The sequence below is a fragment of the Harpia harpyja genome, chromosome Z (assembly GCF_026419915.1).
Source record: "Harpia harpyja isolate bHarHar1 chromosome Z, bHarHar1 primary haplotype, whole genome shotgun sequence".
NCBI lineage: Eukaryota > Metazoa > Chordata > Aves > Accipitriformes > Accipitridae > Harpia > Harpia harpyja.
Genome location: NC_068969.1, coordinates 73006676 through 73026374, shown reverse-complemented (window position 1 = coordinate 73026374; position 19699 = coordinate 73006676). Strand labels below are relative to the sequence as shown.

At 35.6% G+C, this 19699-nt stretch overlaps 1 protein-coding gene across 2 annotated transcripts in view; it reads right to left on the bottom strand.

The window, feature by feature from the left end:
• Window positions 1-2305: 2305 nt before the first annotated feature.
• RASEF (RAS and EF-hand domain containing) overlaps window positions 2306-19699 on the bottom strand; it is a 33115-nt gene continuing 15721 nt past the window's right edge. The window contains exons 4-17 of one of the 2 annotated variants that reach the window (XM_052778580.1): window positions 19128-19223; window positions 17939-18016; window positions 17368-17483; window positions 16511-16579; window positions 15519-15603; window positions 14030-14121; window positions 11464-11698; window positions 10134-10271; window positions 9888-10056; window positions 8835-8916; window positions 7859-7973; window positions 6918-7037; window positions 5827-5903; window positions 2306-3859 (exon numbers count right to left, since the gene is read on the bottom strand). In XM_052778580.1, the coding sequence (XP_052634540.1) occupies window positions 3751-3859; window positions 5827-5903; window positions 6918-7037; window positions 7859-7973; window positions 8835-8916; window positions 9888-10056; window positions 10134-10271; window positions 11464-11698; window positions 14030-14121; window positions 15519-15603; window positions 16511-16579; window positions 17368-17483; window positions 17939-18016; window positions 19128-19223 (1581 nt within the window). In that variant the 3' untranslated portion in view covers window positions 2306-3750. The remainder of the gene's footprint in view (window positions 3860-5826; window positions 5904-6917; window positions 7038-7858; window positions 7974-8834; window positions 8917-9887; window positions 10057-10133; window positions 10272-11463; window positions 11699-14029; window positions 14122-15518; window positions 15604-16510; window positions 16580-17367; window positions 17484-17938; window positions 18017-19127; window positions 19224-19699) is intronic. The other variant, XM_052778581.1, reaches the window with a different exon arrangement.

The window sequence follows — 19699 nt, the reverse complement described above, 5'->3', positions numbered from 1 at the left end:
AAGGTAAAACTTTATTAACAGTTTCTAACCCTGAATCTTATTTAAAAAACAACACAGTTTCAAATGAAAGTTGGTTTACATGACACATAAAAATTAGAGCTTAAAAAAAGGGATTCAGTTTATATAACCTGGTCAAACAACACAAGAGAGATTTTGGTCATTAAAATGAATGAAAAACAGTACCCAAAATACCAATGGCCCAGTCCCGCAGAGAGAAAAAAATAGGTGTGAAGGCATGTCTCTGAACTCACATCCTTCAGCCAGGCTCTCTACAGGCATGGACATTCACATGGCTCTCTCTGTGTGGTAAGAATCTTAGATATGAAAGCAATTACTGCACATGCACGCACACTGCTAACTCTGGGATGTGGAACCCACATTTGCAAGAGGTACCTCATGATATTATTATACTGGTGAAGAGAAGGCCAAAGGGGATCTAATAGCCTACAGATAGCGAAAGGGGAGTTACCAAGATCGCAGCCAAACTCTTCTTGGTAGCAGGAGAGGATACAATTATGGGAAACAGCTACAAATTTGTAGCCACTTGGGAAACTGAGGTTGGACATGGAGAGAAATTTTTATCCAGAAGAGGAGTGCAAGCAGGGGAACAGGTTGCCCAGAAAGGTGGTGATACCCCTGTCTTTGGTGATTTTCATAGCCTGGCTAGCCAAACCCACAGCTAACCTGATCCAGGGCTGGCAACAGTCCATCTCTGCTTAGGTGCTTGGGAGATTGGACAAAACCACTTCCAGAAATCCTTCTTGCAAATAAATTTATGTGATTCTCTGTACCCAACCAATGTTTCACTCATGCAGGTGTGCAAACAAGGTTTAGGCAAACATATTTCACCTTATTTACTGCAGGCCAAGACCACAGAGCTGGTCAAACACTGTGGTTCAGCAGACACACATAGAACACTGATCCTCAGTGTAAGCCCTGCAAGTTTAGCAGAAGTTAATAACACTGAAGGAGCAATATTTTGTAATGGAAGTAACAGCTTATAATCATGACCTTCTCATCCTGAGAAAACGCAAACACCTACATGTTGTAAGCTTACACTTTAAAAAGCAAGCCCTGGATCATCTCCCCCTCTCCTCCCTACTGCTGCAGGAAGAACTATCTGCAAGTACAACCCACATTAATTCCACTTCCGTTTCACTCCTTTGGAGAGAGAGAGAAGCTTTTATACACAAACACAGAAGAGGCCCTCATCAATGCGCTCAGTTAAGCATGGTTTTCTCCTCAGAGAAGCTAATTACAACTGTAATTTTCTTGTTTAAATAATACAGGGTTAATAGTAAACAATACATATGTGACCAGGCATATTTCTGGTACACCTGCATCTCCTCCTTCATTCTCTGCCACATGCTCCAGGTAAGTCTCAGGATGACAGTGAGGCCTCTTGTACTGCTGGGTCGGAATATGCTACATTAAAGCCTCCTCTGTGGAATAAGGTAGCGTGTGAAGATTCCCTTAGTACTTCAAAAAGGACACCAAACGTGTTTTCTCTTCTAAGGCTGAAGTACAATATACTGAAATAAAGTGTCTTATTGTCCTGGTTTCAGCTGGGATAGAGTTAATTGTCTTCCTAGTAGCTGGTACGGTGCTATGTTTTCAGTTCAGTATGAGAAGAATGTTGATAACACTGATGTTTTCAGTTGTTGCTAAGTAGTGTTTAGTCTAAAGTCAAGGATTTTTCAGCTTCTCATGCCCAGCCAGCGAGAAAGCTGGAGGGGCACAAGAAGTTGGCACAGGACACAGCCAGGGCACCTGACCCAAACTGGCCAACGGGGTATTCCATACCACGTGACGTCACATCTAGTATAGAAACTGGGGGGAGTGGGGCTGGGGGGATCGCCGCTCGGGGACTGACTGGGTGTCGGTCAGCGGATGGTGAGCAATTGCATTGTGCATCACTTGCATATTCCAATCCTTTTATTATTACTGTTGTCATTTTATTACTGTTATCATTATTAGTTTCTTCTTCTCTGTTCTATTAAACTGTTCTTATCTCAACCCATGAGTTTTACTTTTTTTTTCCTGACAGCCCCCCCATCCCACTGAGGGGAGGGGGGAAGTGAGTGAGTGGCTGTGCGGTGCTTAGTTGCTGGCTGGGGTTAAACCATGACACTTATCCCTTCTGGCACTAGATTTCTCTGTCTTGATAAGAACAAGCTTTCAGATAGTTACCTGAGGATGAGCTGCTCTGATCTAGAGGTTTCAAAGGATGCCTAAAACCATTGCTTCTTCCTGCTTTAAAACTGTATGTTTTTTTAAATGATGAACCATCCTGTTTCTGAGAACTCAGTCTATACAGTGTTCAGATATAGTGCTGACAAAATGCAGTAACAGCTGCTAGTCATATGGGCTTCCAATCAGTCCATAAAACTTTATCCAAGGTTCATTTACTGAGCTAGGTTTCAGCCTGGAGATGTTTCATTAATACACACAGAAAAGACTGAAACAGTTTGCAGGCTCTGAAGGGGCCCCACCCCATTCTGATCAAAATTAGTGAAAGCTGAGAAGAATTGGATCATGATTGTTAATTGTAGAAATATCTACAATTTTTACTACACTATAGGACTGTTGGGAACTATTTATTATAAGTAATAGTAACTCAGTTTTTAGAGATGACATCACCTAAAGCTACCAGCTGGTGAGATTCTCAGAGTTTTCCTAAAATTAGGCAAAGGAATTCTCACTAAGGTAAGTAGTTGCTGTTATTTCAGGGACTTTTTTTAATGAACAATTCATACAGGTGCTTGTGCATGTGCAGCAATTCTTTCACCTGCAGGTTTAAAACTTCAAAAATGCATAAAGAATATCCATTAAAACAGACTCCTCTGTACTATTACAATCCCTCAACTAGTGTCTGAATGGAAGACATTTGAAAAACAAGGGAAAATTACAACCCATATCTGTCTGTAATACTAATAATGACCTAGTCTAAACAAACAGGCAGATATTGGATCATTAACTCATCTCGGTAATCCTACATATCACAGGTATTATAGTCTCTCTGGAATTTTGAATGGTAATGGTCCATGCAAATGTTCCTTTCACTTCTGAGCTGTGTAGGATCAGATGTAAAGTCTACTTCTCAGTTCTGAATCAAACCCCAACTCCCATAATTAAATAAATTCTAACTTGCCAACCTCTGCAAAATCATACCAGAACCACATGCAACCACACTGTCTTCTCCCAACAGAGACCATTCTGCTTCATGCCCTGAACTTAGGGTTTACTTGAATCTAGGCAACCATTTAATGGTTTGGAGTTTTCTTGGGAAATGTTTCATCAACATATAATTTAAGGCCTTCAAAAAACTAGATAAGCAGACATGAGCAAAAAGAGATTAAATTAATTGAAGCTGTAAATTTTTCTTTTCTTTTGAGTGATATTTGATATTATCATGTTCTGTATGTAAGAAATACTGAGCCCATAAAGAAACAAGCAGGTAAAGAAGATAAAATATATTACAATATTGTATGCAGTGACTACTGTAGCATTGATTCTGAGCTCACTTCACTGACTTACATTACTTAAGAAAAGCAAAACCAGAGCCTATGAGGCAAAGCAAATGCACTAATGTGAATGAGTAGAAAGTAGAGTCTGGATTTTTAACATGATGTGCAATTTCTAAATACACAGATATATAAATCCAAGATAAAAAGAACATATTATTAAAATCCTTCTTTTTTTTTTTTTTTAAATATACAAGTTATTTAGGTCAGGAAAAGTATCTGTCACTTAAACATTGCAACAGTTTCTCGTGAGTGCTGATTTTTTGACAGGTGTCCCAGCCAGGCTGGTTACTGACCTCGTATCATCTCGATTATCACTTTGTTTTCGTACTTCCCTGTAAAAAAACCAACCAAACAAACAAAAAAATGCACTCAATTAATATATTTCTATTCATGTTCACTGTTCTGTTTCTCCCAGTATATCCTACAGAGCTTACCTGTTGCTTACTATTGCATGGTTAAAACTATGGTTTTAAGTGCACAGAATCAGCATGTCTCATAAGTTTCCAATTTGGGAATCATATCAATATTTCTATACAAATCATAATTAGTGACAGAAATATAATAATTTCTGATATGTAATAACTCTACAATGTTCTGATTTCCCTTTTCTTTTAATCATTTTTCTTTAATTTGCTTGCTTCAGTATATTACCACAGAAACAGTATACATTCATAGCTGAAAGTATAAAATTAAATAACTGCAATTTCAAGTATAAATTTACCCTCAGAGGAAAAACACACATTGTTGGATGTTTTATTAGAAATGCAGACTTAAAAGTTGTGTATGTAGGAGTGATTATTGAGTTGTATTCTCACTACAGGCCCCCTAGAATGTCAAAAGCCAACTCTAAAATTTCTTGCTTTCATATATATATAAAAAAAATTTAAGTCCTCATCATATTAGTAGAATAAATTCATGAAGTTCCTCTCAGAACACTGTATTATTCAACATAACAGTAATGAAATGTTCATTTAGAAATTTTTATTTCAAAATGAAATGCTTCTTTCAAAGAATACAAATTACTAAGACTTGGGTAAAGGAATTGCAGCCAACCATTCCAGACCAAGGTTCTGGGTAATGTCTAGACCATTTCAGAATCAGTGAACCTTGTGAAGAAAAATACCAATTTTTCTTTTTTTTTTTTTTTGACATTCTGAAAAGACAGGCTCCAACTGCCAAAACATTTTTTCATCTTTGAAACAGTTAAAACAAAGTTATCACGTTTAAACATTAGAGATAATTTTCCAACTGTGATTAATGTTATATAACTGTGTGTGTATGTATGTTCTCTAATTTCATAATCTACTGCTGCATTCATGGCCAGGTTCTTGGAAATGAGTCATTTAACAAATCAGCAGTTAACTTCACATTGACACTGACAGACAAATGAATGCCTATGTTCTTGCTGCATCTGATGGATGCATTTTCCTGGAAATAAGGACTTGAAAGTCCCTTGTGAAGAAGAAATGATCCTCTCTAGCAAGCCAGTATTTTATATTCAAGCCATGTTAATCAGTAGTATTTTAGTAACAAATAATCAAATACTGACCAAATGTGAAAAAGTTTTATTATTACTTTAGGCTGCTGCAAAAATCACATGAATATGGTTTATAATTCTGGCCTTGAGCCCCACATATTAAATTGAAAAAAAAGAGTCTGAGAATTCATTACATACTGCCAGCCTTTCAAAAATATATTGTAACCAAGAATGGTTTGGAAAGCTAATAGAAGTGTAATGTTTAGCTCACACATTATCACAGAAATACCAGGTTGCTAAATGGATATAATCAGAATTTCTATATTTTAAATAATTTAGAGAAAGGGACATAAAGAAAATATGTGGGATTAGAATGGTCAGTAATAAAACTGAATATATAGTAATATATGTGAAAGAATTAAGAATTAATTATACATAGAATTATACACATTTGAAATTAATTTAAGAAAGAATTAAGAAAGTAAATCCATGTATCATTGAAAAATTTAATTCATTCACCAAACAGGTTTTAAAATTGTGAGCTCCATAACTGAGCTCTAATTTAAATATTAATTATTGAGACAGCTTTGTAACATTTGCAGGCAAAAACACATTACTTGATTAAACTGAGAATAAATCCTGTCTTGCATTTATCTATAAAGACTTAACATGGTATTCTTTTTTAAATTTTGTTTGTTGAATTTGATGCTGGTGCAATTTTAAATGCATATGTGTGTCTTTGTATGTATATTCACATATAATGTCCTTTTTACAAAACATACTCAGATGTGTTCATTCGAAAATAAAAACATGGCTACTTACCGAGCAAGATGAAGAACTGCTTCTACAATATTAGATCCGTCTTTAGCACTTGTTTCACAGAACAGTGCACTGTAAGTCTGTGAGTAAAAATAAAATGTTAAGCCAACTAATCTGAAATGGTTCCCATGTGAATATGTATATTCAATCACAAATGGTTTCCTCAGTAACACAAAGAAAGATGACACACATTTAAATGAACAGGATTTCTTCTGGTACTCTTCATTCTCCAATATATTCACTTTAGTACTGTGAAAAAAACAGTAATTGCTTCTTAATTGTATCTTTTTTACATTCACTATATTCTGAATTAACAAACTGAATGAAAACCACATCATAGGCTTAATGTCCAAACTCAATCTTCTTTTCCACAAGATTGCAAAATAGGAAGAGAGTTGCTAGGACAGGTTACTGAATCCAGCTTGTTACCTACTCATAAACTACAGCATCTGGTATTCTAGGTTAACCAGAAATATCATTCCATAAGTAACAGATAAGGTATCTGCCCTGGTATAATCAATCAATTGCACAAGCACTCAGCAACTCAAGACTCTAGATTCTACATTTTTTTCTGCAAAACACAGGCTATGTGCATTCCCCATCCCCCATATAAATATATGCAAAAAACTTGTCCACACTTCTATTTATAGCAGAGAGTTTCTTTTTTCTTTCTGCAGACATGGCAGGAGTACAAGGTAGTCTCTTGAAGATGAAAATATTCCACTCAAAAGCTGGACAGACACAAGCCAGGTGAAAAGCCTCATACGCTCACTAGTGTGCTTCATGTTTGCACTGGCAATTTCTCTTTGGCAGCAGAAAAACTCAGTCTCCTAGTCCATTCACTTTTTCACCATAAAGACTGAGAAGACTACCCCAGCCAATAACGAAGTTCAGCTTAGTAGACACCGAGATGTGATTTAGCCCAGCAAACACCATCAAAATAGGACAGTTTTCGTGAAAAGTATCCATGAATCCTATTTAATAGATTTGAACAAATGACCAGAAAATTACTTTTGTTTACTAGTTTCTCACATGGTTTTCAGATTAAAGTTCTTAAGACCATTTTATCCTAAAGAGGTAGACTTGGACCTTACCATAGCCAGCTTTTCTCCATACTTCATAGGCACACATTTTTGCCCTTGTTCTGTAACGGCTTGGCGGAGATCTGCTTTGTTTCCCACCATCATAATTGGAATATTCTCATGAGTTGCATCCTGTAAAGAGGATTTTATTTCCTTACTGCTAGAACACTCAGAATACAAAAAAGTAACTAGCACCAAAAATGACAAAAAATAACAAATTATGAAAGTCATGCTGAGAACTTTTCATGAGGTAGTTGATATTTAAGCAGCCAGCTTAAACATCAGCCTGCAAAGATATGCTTCCCCTCCCATAAGCCCTGTTTCCCAACAAGGAATTTAATGCGTCAAGTTAATCTAATGGAAATGGCTACTGTGTCCAAACGCTATGTGACAAAATTACTATGAGAAAAGTGACCAACTCCTATACTATGATTAAAAAATCGCTTTCAGAAGATGATTAAGGATTTTGTTTATCACTTTCCCTCCTATTAAATAAATGCCTCTGGTCCGAGAGAAAAACCCTTTTCATCAAATGCAAATTTGTATTCAAATAAACAAACAAGAAGTAATAGTAGGAAGAAATACTGAAAATTTCACTTGAATTATAGCTAATTTACAGAATCTAACATATTGGTTTAAAATGCAAAGACTCCAAGGAACACTCAAGCCATCCACAAGAGGGTATCTGAGATGGGCTCTCATGTTCATTTCAAAAGGAAGTGAATGGGAAGAATGTGATTACATGATACCCTTTTATACAAAAAGATGTATCAGTTTTAACACTAACTAACTGAATACATCAGGATACTTTTAGGACTTCCATGTAGATTTTACTTCTATGAAAGACTGCAGTCTGGCTAATTCCAATATGCAGATACTCAAATTTTATAAATAATAAGGTTAACAATGGAGTGAAACATAGTTTGTAAGCTGTATATACTCAAGGGTCTTACCTCGATCATATCCACCCATTCTCGCACATTAAGAAAGCTTTTTTCACACGTTATGTCATATAGCAGTAAGACACCATCTGCTCTTCTGAAGTATGATTTAGCAATACTTCGGAATCTTTCAGAAAAAAAGATTTGCATATGGCCACATTATCAAAAAAGAAGTCAATTTAACATCATTAAGAACACAGCAGTACTTTATCGCACTACTGAATAAGATTCTCTCCACATTACAAGATGAGTTTTCTCACAGCTTCGTTTGAAAGTGGTTCTTGAAAACTGCTGATTTGGTCAATGAACAGATTAAACTGACTTCCAAGGTGTTGGATTAACCTCTTAAGCCCCAAAAGCTGTCAGTAAAGAAGCAACGGCTCTCAAGTAAGGAGGTCATAGGATTTTGAGGAAACTCTACACAATAATTTGAAGGACCTTGGATATACATTCAGCAATCTGTACAATTTTGCCATAAGCCTTTTTAAAGTCTTTGGGAAGAAGTTTTCATACACTGCAAATGCAATACAAATCAGGATCAGGACTTTAAAGGAAAGAAGAGGAGAAGAGGGTGAAGTGAAGGGAGTCTTTAAGATAAAGCCTGCTCAGAAATGCAGGTCTGTAAGGACAAAGAAAGCTAAAGACTAAAACCAGAAGAAACAATGTACATCTACTCCATCTTTTTGTATTGCAAGAGAGGGACATACAGATTTAATTAATAAACGCCATGGTGAACCTCAATTATTTCTCTCTACAGAGAGAAAAGATTACCTCAGGCATCACCAAAGGTAACAAATAAACATTCCACCTGTCCTGGGGTCTCAGCAGAGTAAAATCACATCTGTTTATAGACATTTACATATGGCCATACCAACTTACTATAGAACCATATAATATTTAGCAGAATTTTTTTCACCTAGATTAAAAAAGGCAAACGTCTTTTAGAAACAAACCAATTGAAATTATGTAAGTGCAGAGAATCACTAACCTTTCCTGCCCAGCTGTGTCCCACAGTTGTAGCACTGTAGGTTCTCCATCAACAATTAGTCTTTTCATTTGAAAATCCACACCTGAAAAGAATAATGCATATAGTGTAATAAAAAACATCAATAACCTTAAAAAACCCACAGAAAATGAAAAATTATGTGCCATATACAACAGTTATTTCAAGATTCATCTCTTAATAGATTATGAAATTTCAGTCATTCACATAGCCTTGAACCGCAATAATTGCCTGAACATATTTAATTTGTCTTTAGAAAAACATTTAAAGAAATATTTTACCCATACATTTTCCCAGAAGCATGGATACAAATCTGGCATTATGACCAGCAAGCAAGAAGATCTCTCTCTGCTTTATTTTGCTAAACAGTTGTATGGAAGAAGAGAAAGTGTTTTATAAAACAGACTTTATTTCAAATGCCAAGGAAGAAAAAGATAAATTAGAACAAAAATCCTGATTCAGAGGCAATAAAACAAATATATAACTATGATCTGATTGGAAGACAAAAATTCAGGCTTTGGAATCAGTAAGACAAGTTTGTTAGCTGACAGCTATAATAATATACACAACAAGTTAGTCAGAAATCCCTCCAGCTGCATTTAAACCAAAGCTTCAATAACACTTTGAAGAAATGGAGACAAAAAAATAGTATGAAAGACATCAAAGGATAGTACGAAATACTAAGGAAAGAGGAAAGAGCTGAGAAGACAAGAAAGCAATGAAAAATGCGAAAAGGATCGTACACACATTCTAAGTTCATTACACTGAAATTCCCTTTTCTGGTGCTTTGTAATGCTCAGGAACAGGCTTTGTGCTTTGCAAAGAGAAACTAAATTAGAGCAGTACCCTATTATCCACTCCAAACAGCAGTCAGGCACTTCTAAGCTTTAGTACTCAATTAGATGTCACAGCCTAAGAAACTGCGTGTGTATATTCAGGAAACCCTGGCAAGCAATCACAGAGAGTGATCTTTTGACCCACTTCTGCAGAACAGCAATGAAATTCACTTTAATATTTTAAGAAGAACAACAACTATACCCAGGGTTGCACTGGTATTGCCTCGAAACTCATTCTTGCAAAGTCTCATAAGGAAACTGGATTTTCCCACTGCTGCATCTCCAGCAAGAACAATCTTGTAAGCTTTCTCTGAACTGGGGTATTTCGGAGTACATTCAGTTGCATCTGACTGAAAATAAAAAGAACCCCTCTATTTCAACTCATATAAAAAATATTCTCTGTATCAAACACTGGGTTTTTTTTCTTTTTTGCTAAAGAACTGGTTACCTGAGGGGTGAGAGCAGATATGTATTTCCTTGTTGAAGCAATTGAGCTGCTTCGACTTACTGGTTGTGAGGTCTTCCAGTCTAATAGTGTATGGCTGTTATCAGGACTGTATGCTTCTTCATCCCTGATCTCTGGAACCTGAAAGTACAAGCTAGTGTGTTAGCCCTGGTAAGAAATGTATGCTTTTTTGGAAAGGCATAGCTAAAATTGATTAAAACATTTGTTTCAACAGTTTGGATCAAACAGAGATACATGACAAAATAGAGCTCTGCAGTTTAGTTGAAATACTGTGATTATTCTGTTCTTATTCACATTTGCTGTTTACTATAGCCTACATTTGGTCCTTAAACATGTTTGCTGTTTGGCATACATGCTTTCAGTACAGTTTCCAGATAGAGTGAATTAATTTCCAAATGGAAAATTTCAGCTTAAAAAATAAATACAATAAACAAATACTTTATTTCAAAGCTTATTTTACAAAAATTAAGAATTTCCCTACAAGACGTTAGTCTCTATACTATTACTACTCAAGCTAAATTAACTATAGCACAGCTGTAATCAGCACTATTCATAGCATTTTCAACTGCAAACAGAGACTAAATGTCTCTACTAAATGCACAGTAAAGGATCTGCTCTAGAAAAAAACCTGTGTTCTGCTGTGCTTGATACTAGTCTTGCTATGCAGTGTTCAAGGCCAGGTTGGATGGGGCTTTGAGCAACCTGCTCTAGTGGAAGGTGTCCCTGCCCATGGCAGAGGGGGTGGAACTAGATGATCTTTAAGGTCCATTCCAACCCAAACCATTCTATGATTCTATGATCAGTAAAGCTCTCCATTTTACTAACAACAAAATGGATACAATAATACCTTCCTACATTTCTAAATTCTCTGAGACTTACTGTGTAAGTCAATGTACGCACTAACGGTATTCTTTCTCATATATGTGATTTTTTCATTCATTGTCACAGCATAGTAAGAGAAAGTGAACAGAAACCTATTTTACTTCTATAGTATCTGCTTTTTAATCATTAAAAAATGGGCTCCTGTCCGCATGCTGTTTAACAACCTTCAAAAACCACATCTACTTCAAAAAATGAAATTATTACCTGAAAAACCTATAAAAAATGTCAAAACAAACATTTTATACCAAAGAGCAGTAACTGTTTATGCAGTCTCCAAATAATTGTCACTAATCTTATTTAAACACATATAACCCAAATACTTAGTTTTAACTGGCCTACGGGAAAAGATCCATTTCATTTTAAAAACAGGAAACTAATTTTGTCTCCAGCCAAAGGTCTTTCTCAGAGAAGGAGTAAATCTGGCACTCACATCTGTATCAGAAGCATCACCACCAAAGCTTTCTTGCATACACTGTGACCTTTGAAAAATCCTTTGATGTCTGTATTCCACTTCTGAATCATACTCATTTGAATCTCTCAGGGTAGACAAACCACTGTCAAAACAGCTCTCGGGTAAGCTGTCAACTTCATAGTTTATCCTTTGCATAGGATCACAAAGGGCTAAAGAATCATAATCTTCATCCACACAAGAAGAATGAGATGATCTAATATGAAAATATTGGGAGGGGGGAAGAAAAAAAAAAATTATTGCACAATTGTTTTTCCCAACAGATTTGGAGCCATTCTGGAACAGTCAATACTTAGAAATGCTAACTATACAGTTTCAGACATATGTCAATGCCTATTTTGCCTTTCTAAATAATTTCTTTTTCAATCGTATCTCTCAGGATGCTAATATTAAATTATATAAACTATGTTATTGATGATGACTTCCCAAGTCTCAGTAAGAATGTCTATTTATTCATACACAGAAAAAATAATTGTTTAAAAAAGATTCAGAAAATTATGTACTATGAAGACATCAAAGGCAGAAGATGATAGCTGATGGTTTAGCTAATTTTGGCCTATTCTAAGACACATAAAATGACCTTGAAATACTGTATCTAACTGAAATGAATGCATTTGCTCACAGATGCACACAGGCCAATAAATAACAGCTATAAATAGAGAAAAAGGGGTAACCAGGTTCAGGAGATCAGTAATGGTGGAAGAAGTCACTGAAACATGTTGTCTTACAGTTTGGCAGGCTACGCAAACCTTAAGGTTTTACACAAACGTCCTTTCTTTCACCCTTCCTTCAAAAGCCTTTTTTTTTTCATTCTGGATGTTATAATATATAAAAATATTTAAATGGATGCAGCAATGACAGTATGGCTTACAGAAAAAAAAATAGTTTTTATTTGTGTAAATGAAACTACAGAAAAGAAAGATTAATAGACTGAATCTTAAAAGAATCAAAAAAGTTTACTATGGCTACAGTCATTATCCTGCTCCTGCAGCAAGACAGGGACAGGCACAAATTACAGTGAGATAGAAAAGGTCTCCAAGTCACAGTGGAGAAGAGAGAACCAGTTTGGCTCTGTCCTGTTGGGTATGGATGTGAAGCACTAAACTGCTAGAACAGACAAGGTCAGCATCAATCCTTGTAAAGATAGTTTGCTGCCAGAGGGGCTGATCTGATGTCAGGAGACAGACAAAGTACTGAAAATGAACAGGTTTGGGGACATTCATATCTCTTTCTGTCTTTTAATACTACTAAGTCACACCTGTTAAGAGTAAGTTTTATTCCTACCACATAAACTTTCTTCTAAAGTAGCTTGCACTTCTCGCTTTTGTGGGAATGCAAGGATTGCACCATGTGGCAGTTACTAATAAATATTCACACAGAAAGACATCGCTAAGCCTCCAGAGAGGTTTTAGTTACCCCTTCAGAAAATTACTCAATGTAATATGCAGCTTAGTAGTGGATGCCTCTCAAAATTTGCAGAGGGTCCAACAGAGGGGAATTGGTTTTTATCTGCATTCAGCAGAGGGAATCAGTTTGTGACAAACAAAATTTTACAGCCAGCAAACACATCTCACATGGAGACAGCAGAATAAGAGTAACACTATAGAATGAATTGAGGTATTATTAGTGTGAAGCAGAAGCCAACTTAATCCCTACCAAAGATATTCATCTCTCTGGCAAAATGTAAAACACAGACTACTAAGAACTCTAACAGAGATCTCTCTAGAGTTTGAAGTACCACTGAAAGAAAAATAAGACCAAAAAAATCTATCAATTGAATAAGGACACACATTTTTGCTGGCAGTTCCATCTGCTTAAAAAAAAAAAAAAAAGGTGAAAACATAGCATTATCTCCAGCACTGGAGGTTGGATCCAATGTCCAGTGACTTCAGTGAGAGTCTCTGCAACGATCTAAGGAAGCTCTGAGCAATGACCTGCATCCAGTAAGTATGAAATCAAAGTAGCTCTGACCATTTGATATTTGCACTTAGATAACTTACTGTTCTCAGTGGCTCTTAGCCAATTAATATCCAAGGGCATTCACTTCTCTTGCATGTCAGTGAGAGATGAGGATGTTTGTTCTTCTGAAGAATTAGGCCCACATACCTTTGTAATAATTATTACATGAGAAAACCAGACGTACAGGCTGAAGATAAAATGAAAAATGTTTTATTTCCTAAGTACTGAGTAAGCTAGTTAACAGAGGTCCTCAGCAGATTTTTACAGTTTCTTGGAGGCAAAGAGAGGAGATTGAGAATCAAACTAGAATCAAAACAGTCCAAGGCCAAACAAGAGGCTGTCTGAACTCTCCATAAGTTCATGAATTGCACCGAAAAGAGTTTTCCTGACCTTTCCAAAGTCATTGAAAATATTCCTATTGACTTCAGTATACTTTGGATCATATGCTATGGTCACACATTCCTTCTGAATCAGACCTATTTGCTCTGTTATTTGACAATATTTGCTCTACTAAGACAAGTATGAAGCCCTAGTCTTTTTAAACTTAATAAAAGCAAACCTGGCTTACCTGTCATATCGTGGGTTTAGAGGAGACTGTCCACCATTAAATTTAGGACTGTTTCTAGAAATGGTGCTTCCTGGTGACGTGTTTGCTAACCGCTGCGACAGATACATAACAAATGCACAATAAGTTTGATGAGCGCAGTGTAAGCATCTAGATTTGTAATGAAAAAAGTGTGCATCATCAAAATTACTGCTGTGTATTTTCATATATATTCAACTACTTATTTTTAATTAAACCTCATGCTTTATATAGGACTGGATGTCAAAAGGCCCATTACACATGGCATTTAGGCTCCACTGTTGCCTGAATACTGAACCTGCTAGTCACACTCTATCGAAAGAGACAATGGAAATTCCAAGAGGATGATTTCATTGACTACACCTGAAGACTGAAATGCTAAACTTTGAAAAGTAATATTTAGAAAAATGGCATGTTGACTACTAAAGTAAAAAAGGGAAATGTCACTGGCTGAGTGTTTCAGTAGAGATACCTCCTGGTTCTTGAGTGAGATAGTGGAGAGAAGGAGAGATCTCAACTGATAGCACATGACAGAGTATTTTGTAAGTTCTTCTGTCCCTTTACACATGTATTCACTGGGAACAGTTTCCTCTGCCTTCTCTGTAAGCTGCCTCTCTTATGTTTCAGGGCACGGCAGAAGGAAATGTTACCACTTGTTGCATCTGCAGTGAACCTTTGGTAGCCTGTATCAGCAAAAGGCACTCGTGTTCATTGGTCTGGTATGCTGGAAACAGGCGATGACCCCTATTTTCCTGCTTCCTGACCAGTATTGTCTCTGTGGACCCTTTATTCTGGCCCCATCCTTCTAAAAAGTTAGTCCTTTCCTGGTGATGTAAGGCCTTGCCCAGTCATTAGTTTTGGAGTTTAATAGGTTTCCCAATATTGCAAAATGGCAGTGTAGAATAAATTTATTGTAACTTTCAAGTCTTCCTTTCTCTGGTTTGGAGGATGGCACATTACATCTGTTACAATACATCCCTGTACAGCTGTGATAGCCCAAAAGGGTCTGACTGAGGTCCCTATCATCAACAATCACTGCTATTCTTTTTCCCAGTGACTTGCCTGGACAAAAGTTCAAATTAGGTTAAGCCCCTGCTACTAAAAGAAAGCAGTTTTCTGAAAAAGTGTTTTCAGTGGTAGGGCACTCCCATATATGCAATACAAATATATTCCCTTTAGTGCAAGAGAAACTGCTGATTTATTCACCTCATCAGATACATTTAGCCGTAGCTTATTAAAAAAATCACTACTTTCCAAAGCACCTCAGAAAGTAGTTGTGGTCTAACAGAACTCCATTATTTCACAAAAGATAAGTAAAATCTGACAAAATTCAGCTACACAAGTATATTCTCAGAATAAGTCCACTGAATAAAACTCAATTTTCTGAGTACCCACTGAAGTACAAACAAATTTGCATTTGCTGTGTTAATTCTTAAACCTTCTAATACAACATAACAAAATTATAAATACGTACCAATGATCTGTTGTACTTGCTGAAACTGTTTTCAAGAGCAGTTCTTAAACCATCATTGCTGTCATGTAGCTTTCTGTTAGCTGATCTAACAAGGAAACATAGTTTAACTTGCAGGAGTAAAGAAAACATTAAAAACTATGTAACTTACCACAAAGAAGAATTGAAAAAATACACATCAAAAAAACCTTTTGTTTTTCTTTAGATAAACACTAAAGAGTAATGTGGAACTAGAAATGTGTTGTTGTATACTCAAACAAACGATTGTACATGAAAAAAGCACTGTGAAGTTTAGCCTCCAGTAGCAGCCTAGGAAACCCTGTTTCACTTCTGTAGCATTGTCAGTGGTCAGCTGAGGGGAAAAAAGACACTGTAGGAATGGCTGCAAAAAAACAGCTATGGGGTAGTAAACTGGTACAGCCATTTCTGAAATACAAAGTGACTACCCTTTAAGTATTGTTGAGATGACTCTAAGGATAGATGCGACTCAGCTGCTTGAAAGAAAGAATATGTTTAGGATAAGGAAATTAACAAAAGATATAAGAAAAATATTCATTGTGATCCTCCTTGAAAGTAGAAATCTGTATGCCCCTTGTATAATACTGCACACACACAGTACTTTCCAGATAACGATGAGACAGGGAGTTACTGGATAAGTGAAGTCAATAAAAAAAGGAGCCAAGTAACATTTTTCATAATAGCATGGATAGACTCAAATCTCGTTCAGCTTATCATAAAGAAATGAAAGTCAGTGACGTTAAGAAAAGAAAGAAAAAACAATGAAGAGTTAGTGGCTCAGTAACACAGTAGAGTTAGTAGCACAGTACCTTCTATGAGAGTTGAGCACAGTATCTTCTATGAGAATTGAGGCCATTTCAGTATTTTTACTTGGTATTTTTTCCCAAATGTCACCCCAGTCTTTTGCATACAAAAACATTTACCCCCAAATATGACAGGACAAAGTTTAATAAAAACCTAAATTACTAAGTACTTACTGAAGTATTTCAATTTGTCTTTCCAGGTTATCTCTGTCTTCAGTATACTCTCGGATCATTTCTAGGTCTCTGCAAAAAAAACCCAAGAAGTTATACTCCACAGGATATCCTTTTTTATTTTTATAATATTGCTTTTGGCAGAGGACAAAACTCAACAGTCAAGATTTGTGAGAGGCAATAAACATATAGTGCTGAAAAGACAGCATTTCAAAGTATTTCTGAATACAGTTTTTCTATTTCTGCTGAAATATGTTAAAAGCAGTTTTATGCAAAGTAAAATCACTTGGTAACTTGATTGATTTCTGCCATTATATCTCAACAAAGACCGTGAACGAAAAATAAAAGATCTACAAAATAACCATATGGACTAACTCCTTTCCCCCTGAAATATCATTTGTGTTATCTGAAGATAATCACATAATGAAACTGTCATTTACGCTCCTTTAAATGAATGTCAAGAAGCAGCTTTCATTCACTTTAGAAAAAAACTGGGTGAGACTGACGTGGGAGGCTTCCAAAACTATTCTCCCTAATATTCATACAGATATTCACCTGAGTGCAAGTCATGAAGGAAAAAACTGCCTGATGCTATAACTTCTCCTAACTAAAGTCCCAGTAAAATCAATGGGTTTCCTTGCAAGATTATGAGAGTTCTCATCATATCCAGAACTTGCTTTTTCAGAAACCTGACAAGAGAAGTGAACAGTAGCCATGGCATACTTTGCATGGTGTCAAATATGTACCTGTCATTTATGGCAAATTTAGAAAATAACAGTTACCAACTGCATACATAACAACTACATCAGACAACAGATTTTTTTCTACGTGATAATTTTTTCACCAGGGAAGTACCTTACCTCTCAGTGTTCAGAGTCTGATCTGCATACTCGCTTTTCAAGCTATCTAATTCACTCTGTAGAAAAGCTATATTTGTCTGTGCTTCTAAAAGATCTTTCTTAAGTTTCTGATTTTCCTTAAAAGAAGGAAGATATTAGATGTTAGCTGTCATAGTCATCTGCATAAAATGCTGACATATTATAATGGTAAAATAAAACCCATCAAAATTAAATAAAAATGAAACACTAGAAAATCTGAGGACAGAGGGGGAAAGAAAATTAAAGAACTCTAAATCAACAGAGAAGTCAGGAAATTAACATACAAGAATTACCGAATTTTTATTTTTCCATTTCAGTTACACAAAAAGGGGACTATATCATCTCAAGCCATTTCTAAATGTTATACCTAGAATGTGTATGCATTTATACCAAACGGGTTTTTTTTCCCCAAGTTACAGATGCTCATACACTTACCAACTTCAAAAGTTTATTTCGTAGCTTACTAGTACTGAATGTAAAAAAAAAAAAAAGTCTGTATTGTAGAGGCTAAAACTGAGGCTAAATTAATATGTTAACAATAATAATCTCTTACCAGCAACATATCATGTATTCTTTCTCTCAATTCAACCACATCTTCCCTGTGATTTACATTTTTGGATTGCTCCTCCAGCTAGAAGGATAAAAATTGCACAATTAATGTATGTTATTGATTGTTCTTATTCAAAGTACATAAAAAGTAATGGAAATCATATTAAATTATCCGTAAAATGTTTTACAGCTATTAAAGTTTTTAAAATCCAGAGTTTTCCCAACTGTGTGAGTAGGCAGCATTACTCCAAAAATCACTGACCTTCTATACAATTTTTTTAATCGATACTTAAAAAATGTTTAATGAGCATTTTGCATTCTGTAAGTGTTGAACATGCATAACTAGTGACACCGAAGCCAGATATTGAGAAGATATAAACAGGTGTATCCCCACTAATGTAAAAAAAAAATTATATACTACCTCATCTGTGTAGTATTTGTACTACAAGCTCTCAAGCTCTCATGTTTCTTCTGAGAAATACCCTTTTCTATCAATGCACTTTTAAGTGCAATTCAATATGAAGAAACAAAAATATATGCTCATTGGTCACTATAATTCTGGTAAAACTTATAGCAAAATCTAATGTCAAAATTAAACCCAAATTCCAAAATAACCCAAATCAATATTCATACCTGAAATTTCAGTCTACCTTATGCTTAGGTATTAAATTAAAAGATCAGGTTGGAGTTAGGCTCAGATTAGTACTAACTAGTTCCACTAGTAATTTCAGTTTAAAATTACAGCTTAAACCCACCTCTACCATTAACATTTGAGAGAAATGCACTAGCTGCTAAAAGCACTATATTACTGTAAATTACTATATTTGAGTTGCCAGTTTCATCTAAATCTCTAAATTACAAATACGTAGAGGCAATATATTAGACTATTTCTATTGTATCAAATATAAGACTAGGTAACTGTACTGTTAACATCTTGACAGACCTAGAAAATTACTCAGCAACAGAATTTGCCTAGCAGTTGCTCCTTTTCCTATGTGTTTCAGTAAATTACACAGAATGACTACAATAGCTCAGGATGACAACACAACCCATAAAATTATTTGCAGTTGCCATTTACTAATACACATTAAATTAAAAAGCTGACATAATGATTATCTGTCTTGGGGAAGGCACTTCATAGGGTCAGCATCTCTTAAAACACTTTAAAAACTCTCACTATGACTTCAACTCACCTTTTTAAGTTTTTTTATTGTCACCTGAAGATCCCCAACTTCAGTATCATACTGGCGCTTCAGCTCATTTAGTGCTTCTTCAGCTTTTCGCTTCTCCTGCAATATTTTTAATTTTATTAAAAGTTGAGGCAGGTTTCAAATATTTATTAAAAAAATGCATTCATCAGTTTGGAATCACTTTCCCCTTCGATTAATGTGTGTAATTTTGTCTGTCCGTCATGTGAACCTGGCGTTCCTTAAGATCCACAGATTCTGATTCTGTAAATGCGGTCCATTTATAAAATATTCATAGAAATAAAATGGTAAGGTGCAAGCAAAGATATGCATCAATTCAGTGTTTGTTATTCATGTCATAGTCTCCTGTACTTAATATTCTTGAGGTCTTAAAAAAACTGAAAGAGAAGGGTTCAAATTTTATTCGTACATAAATTTAGGTGTTGCATATATACATGTATACATACACACCCGCACACAAAAAAGGGCATTACATCCTTTTTTTCAAACCAGCCTTCTATGGCTCAGCATACAACGTGCTAGTAATAGCATTACTGTGCCACCATCAGTTACTTATT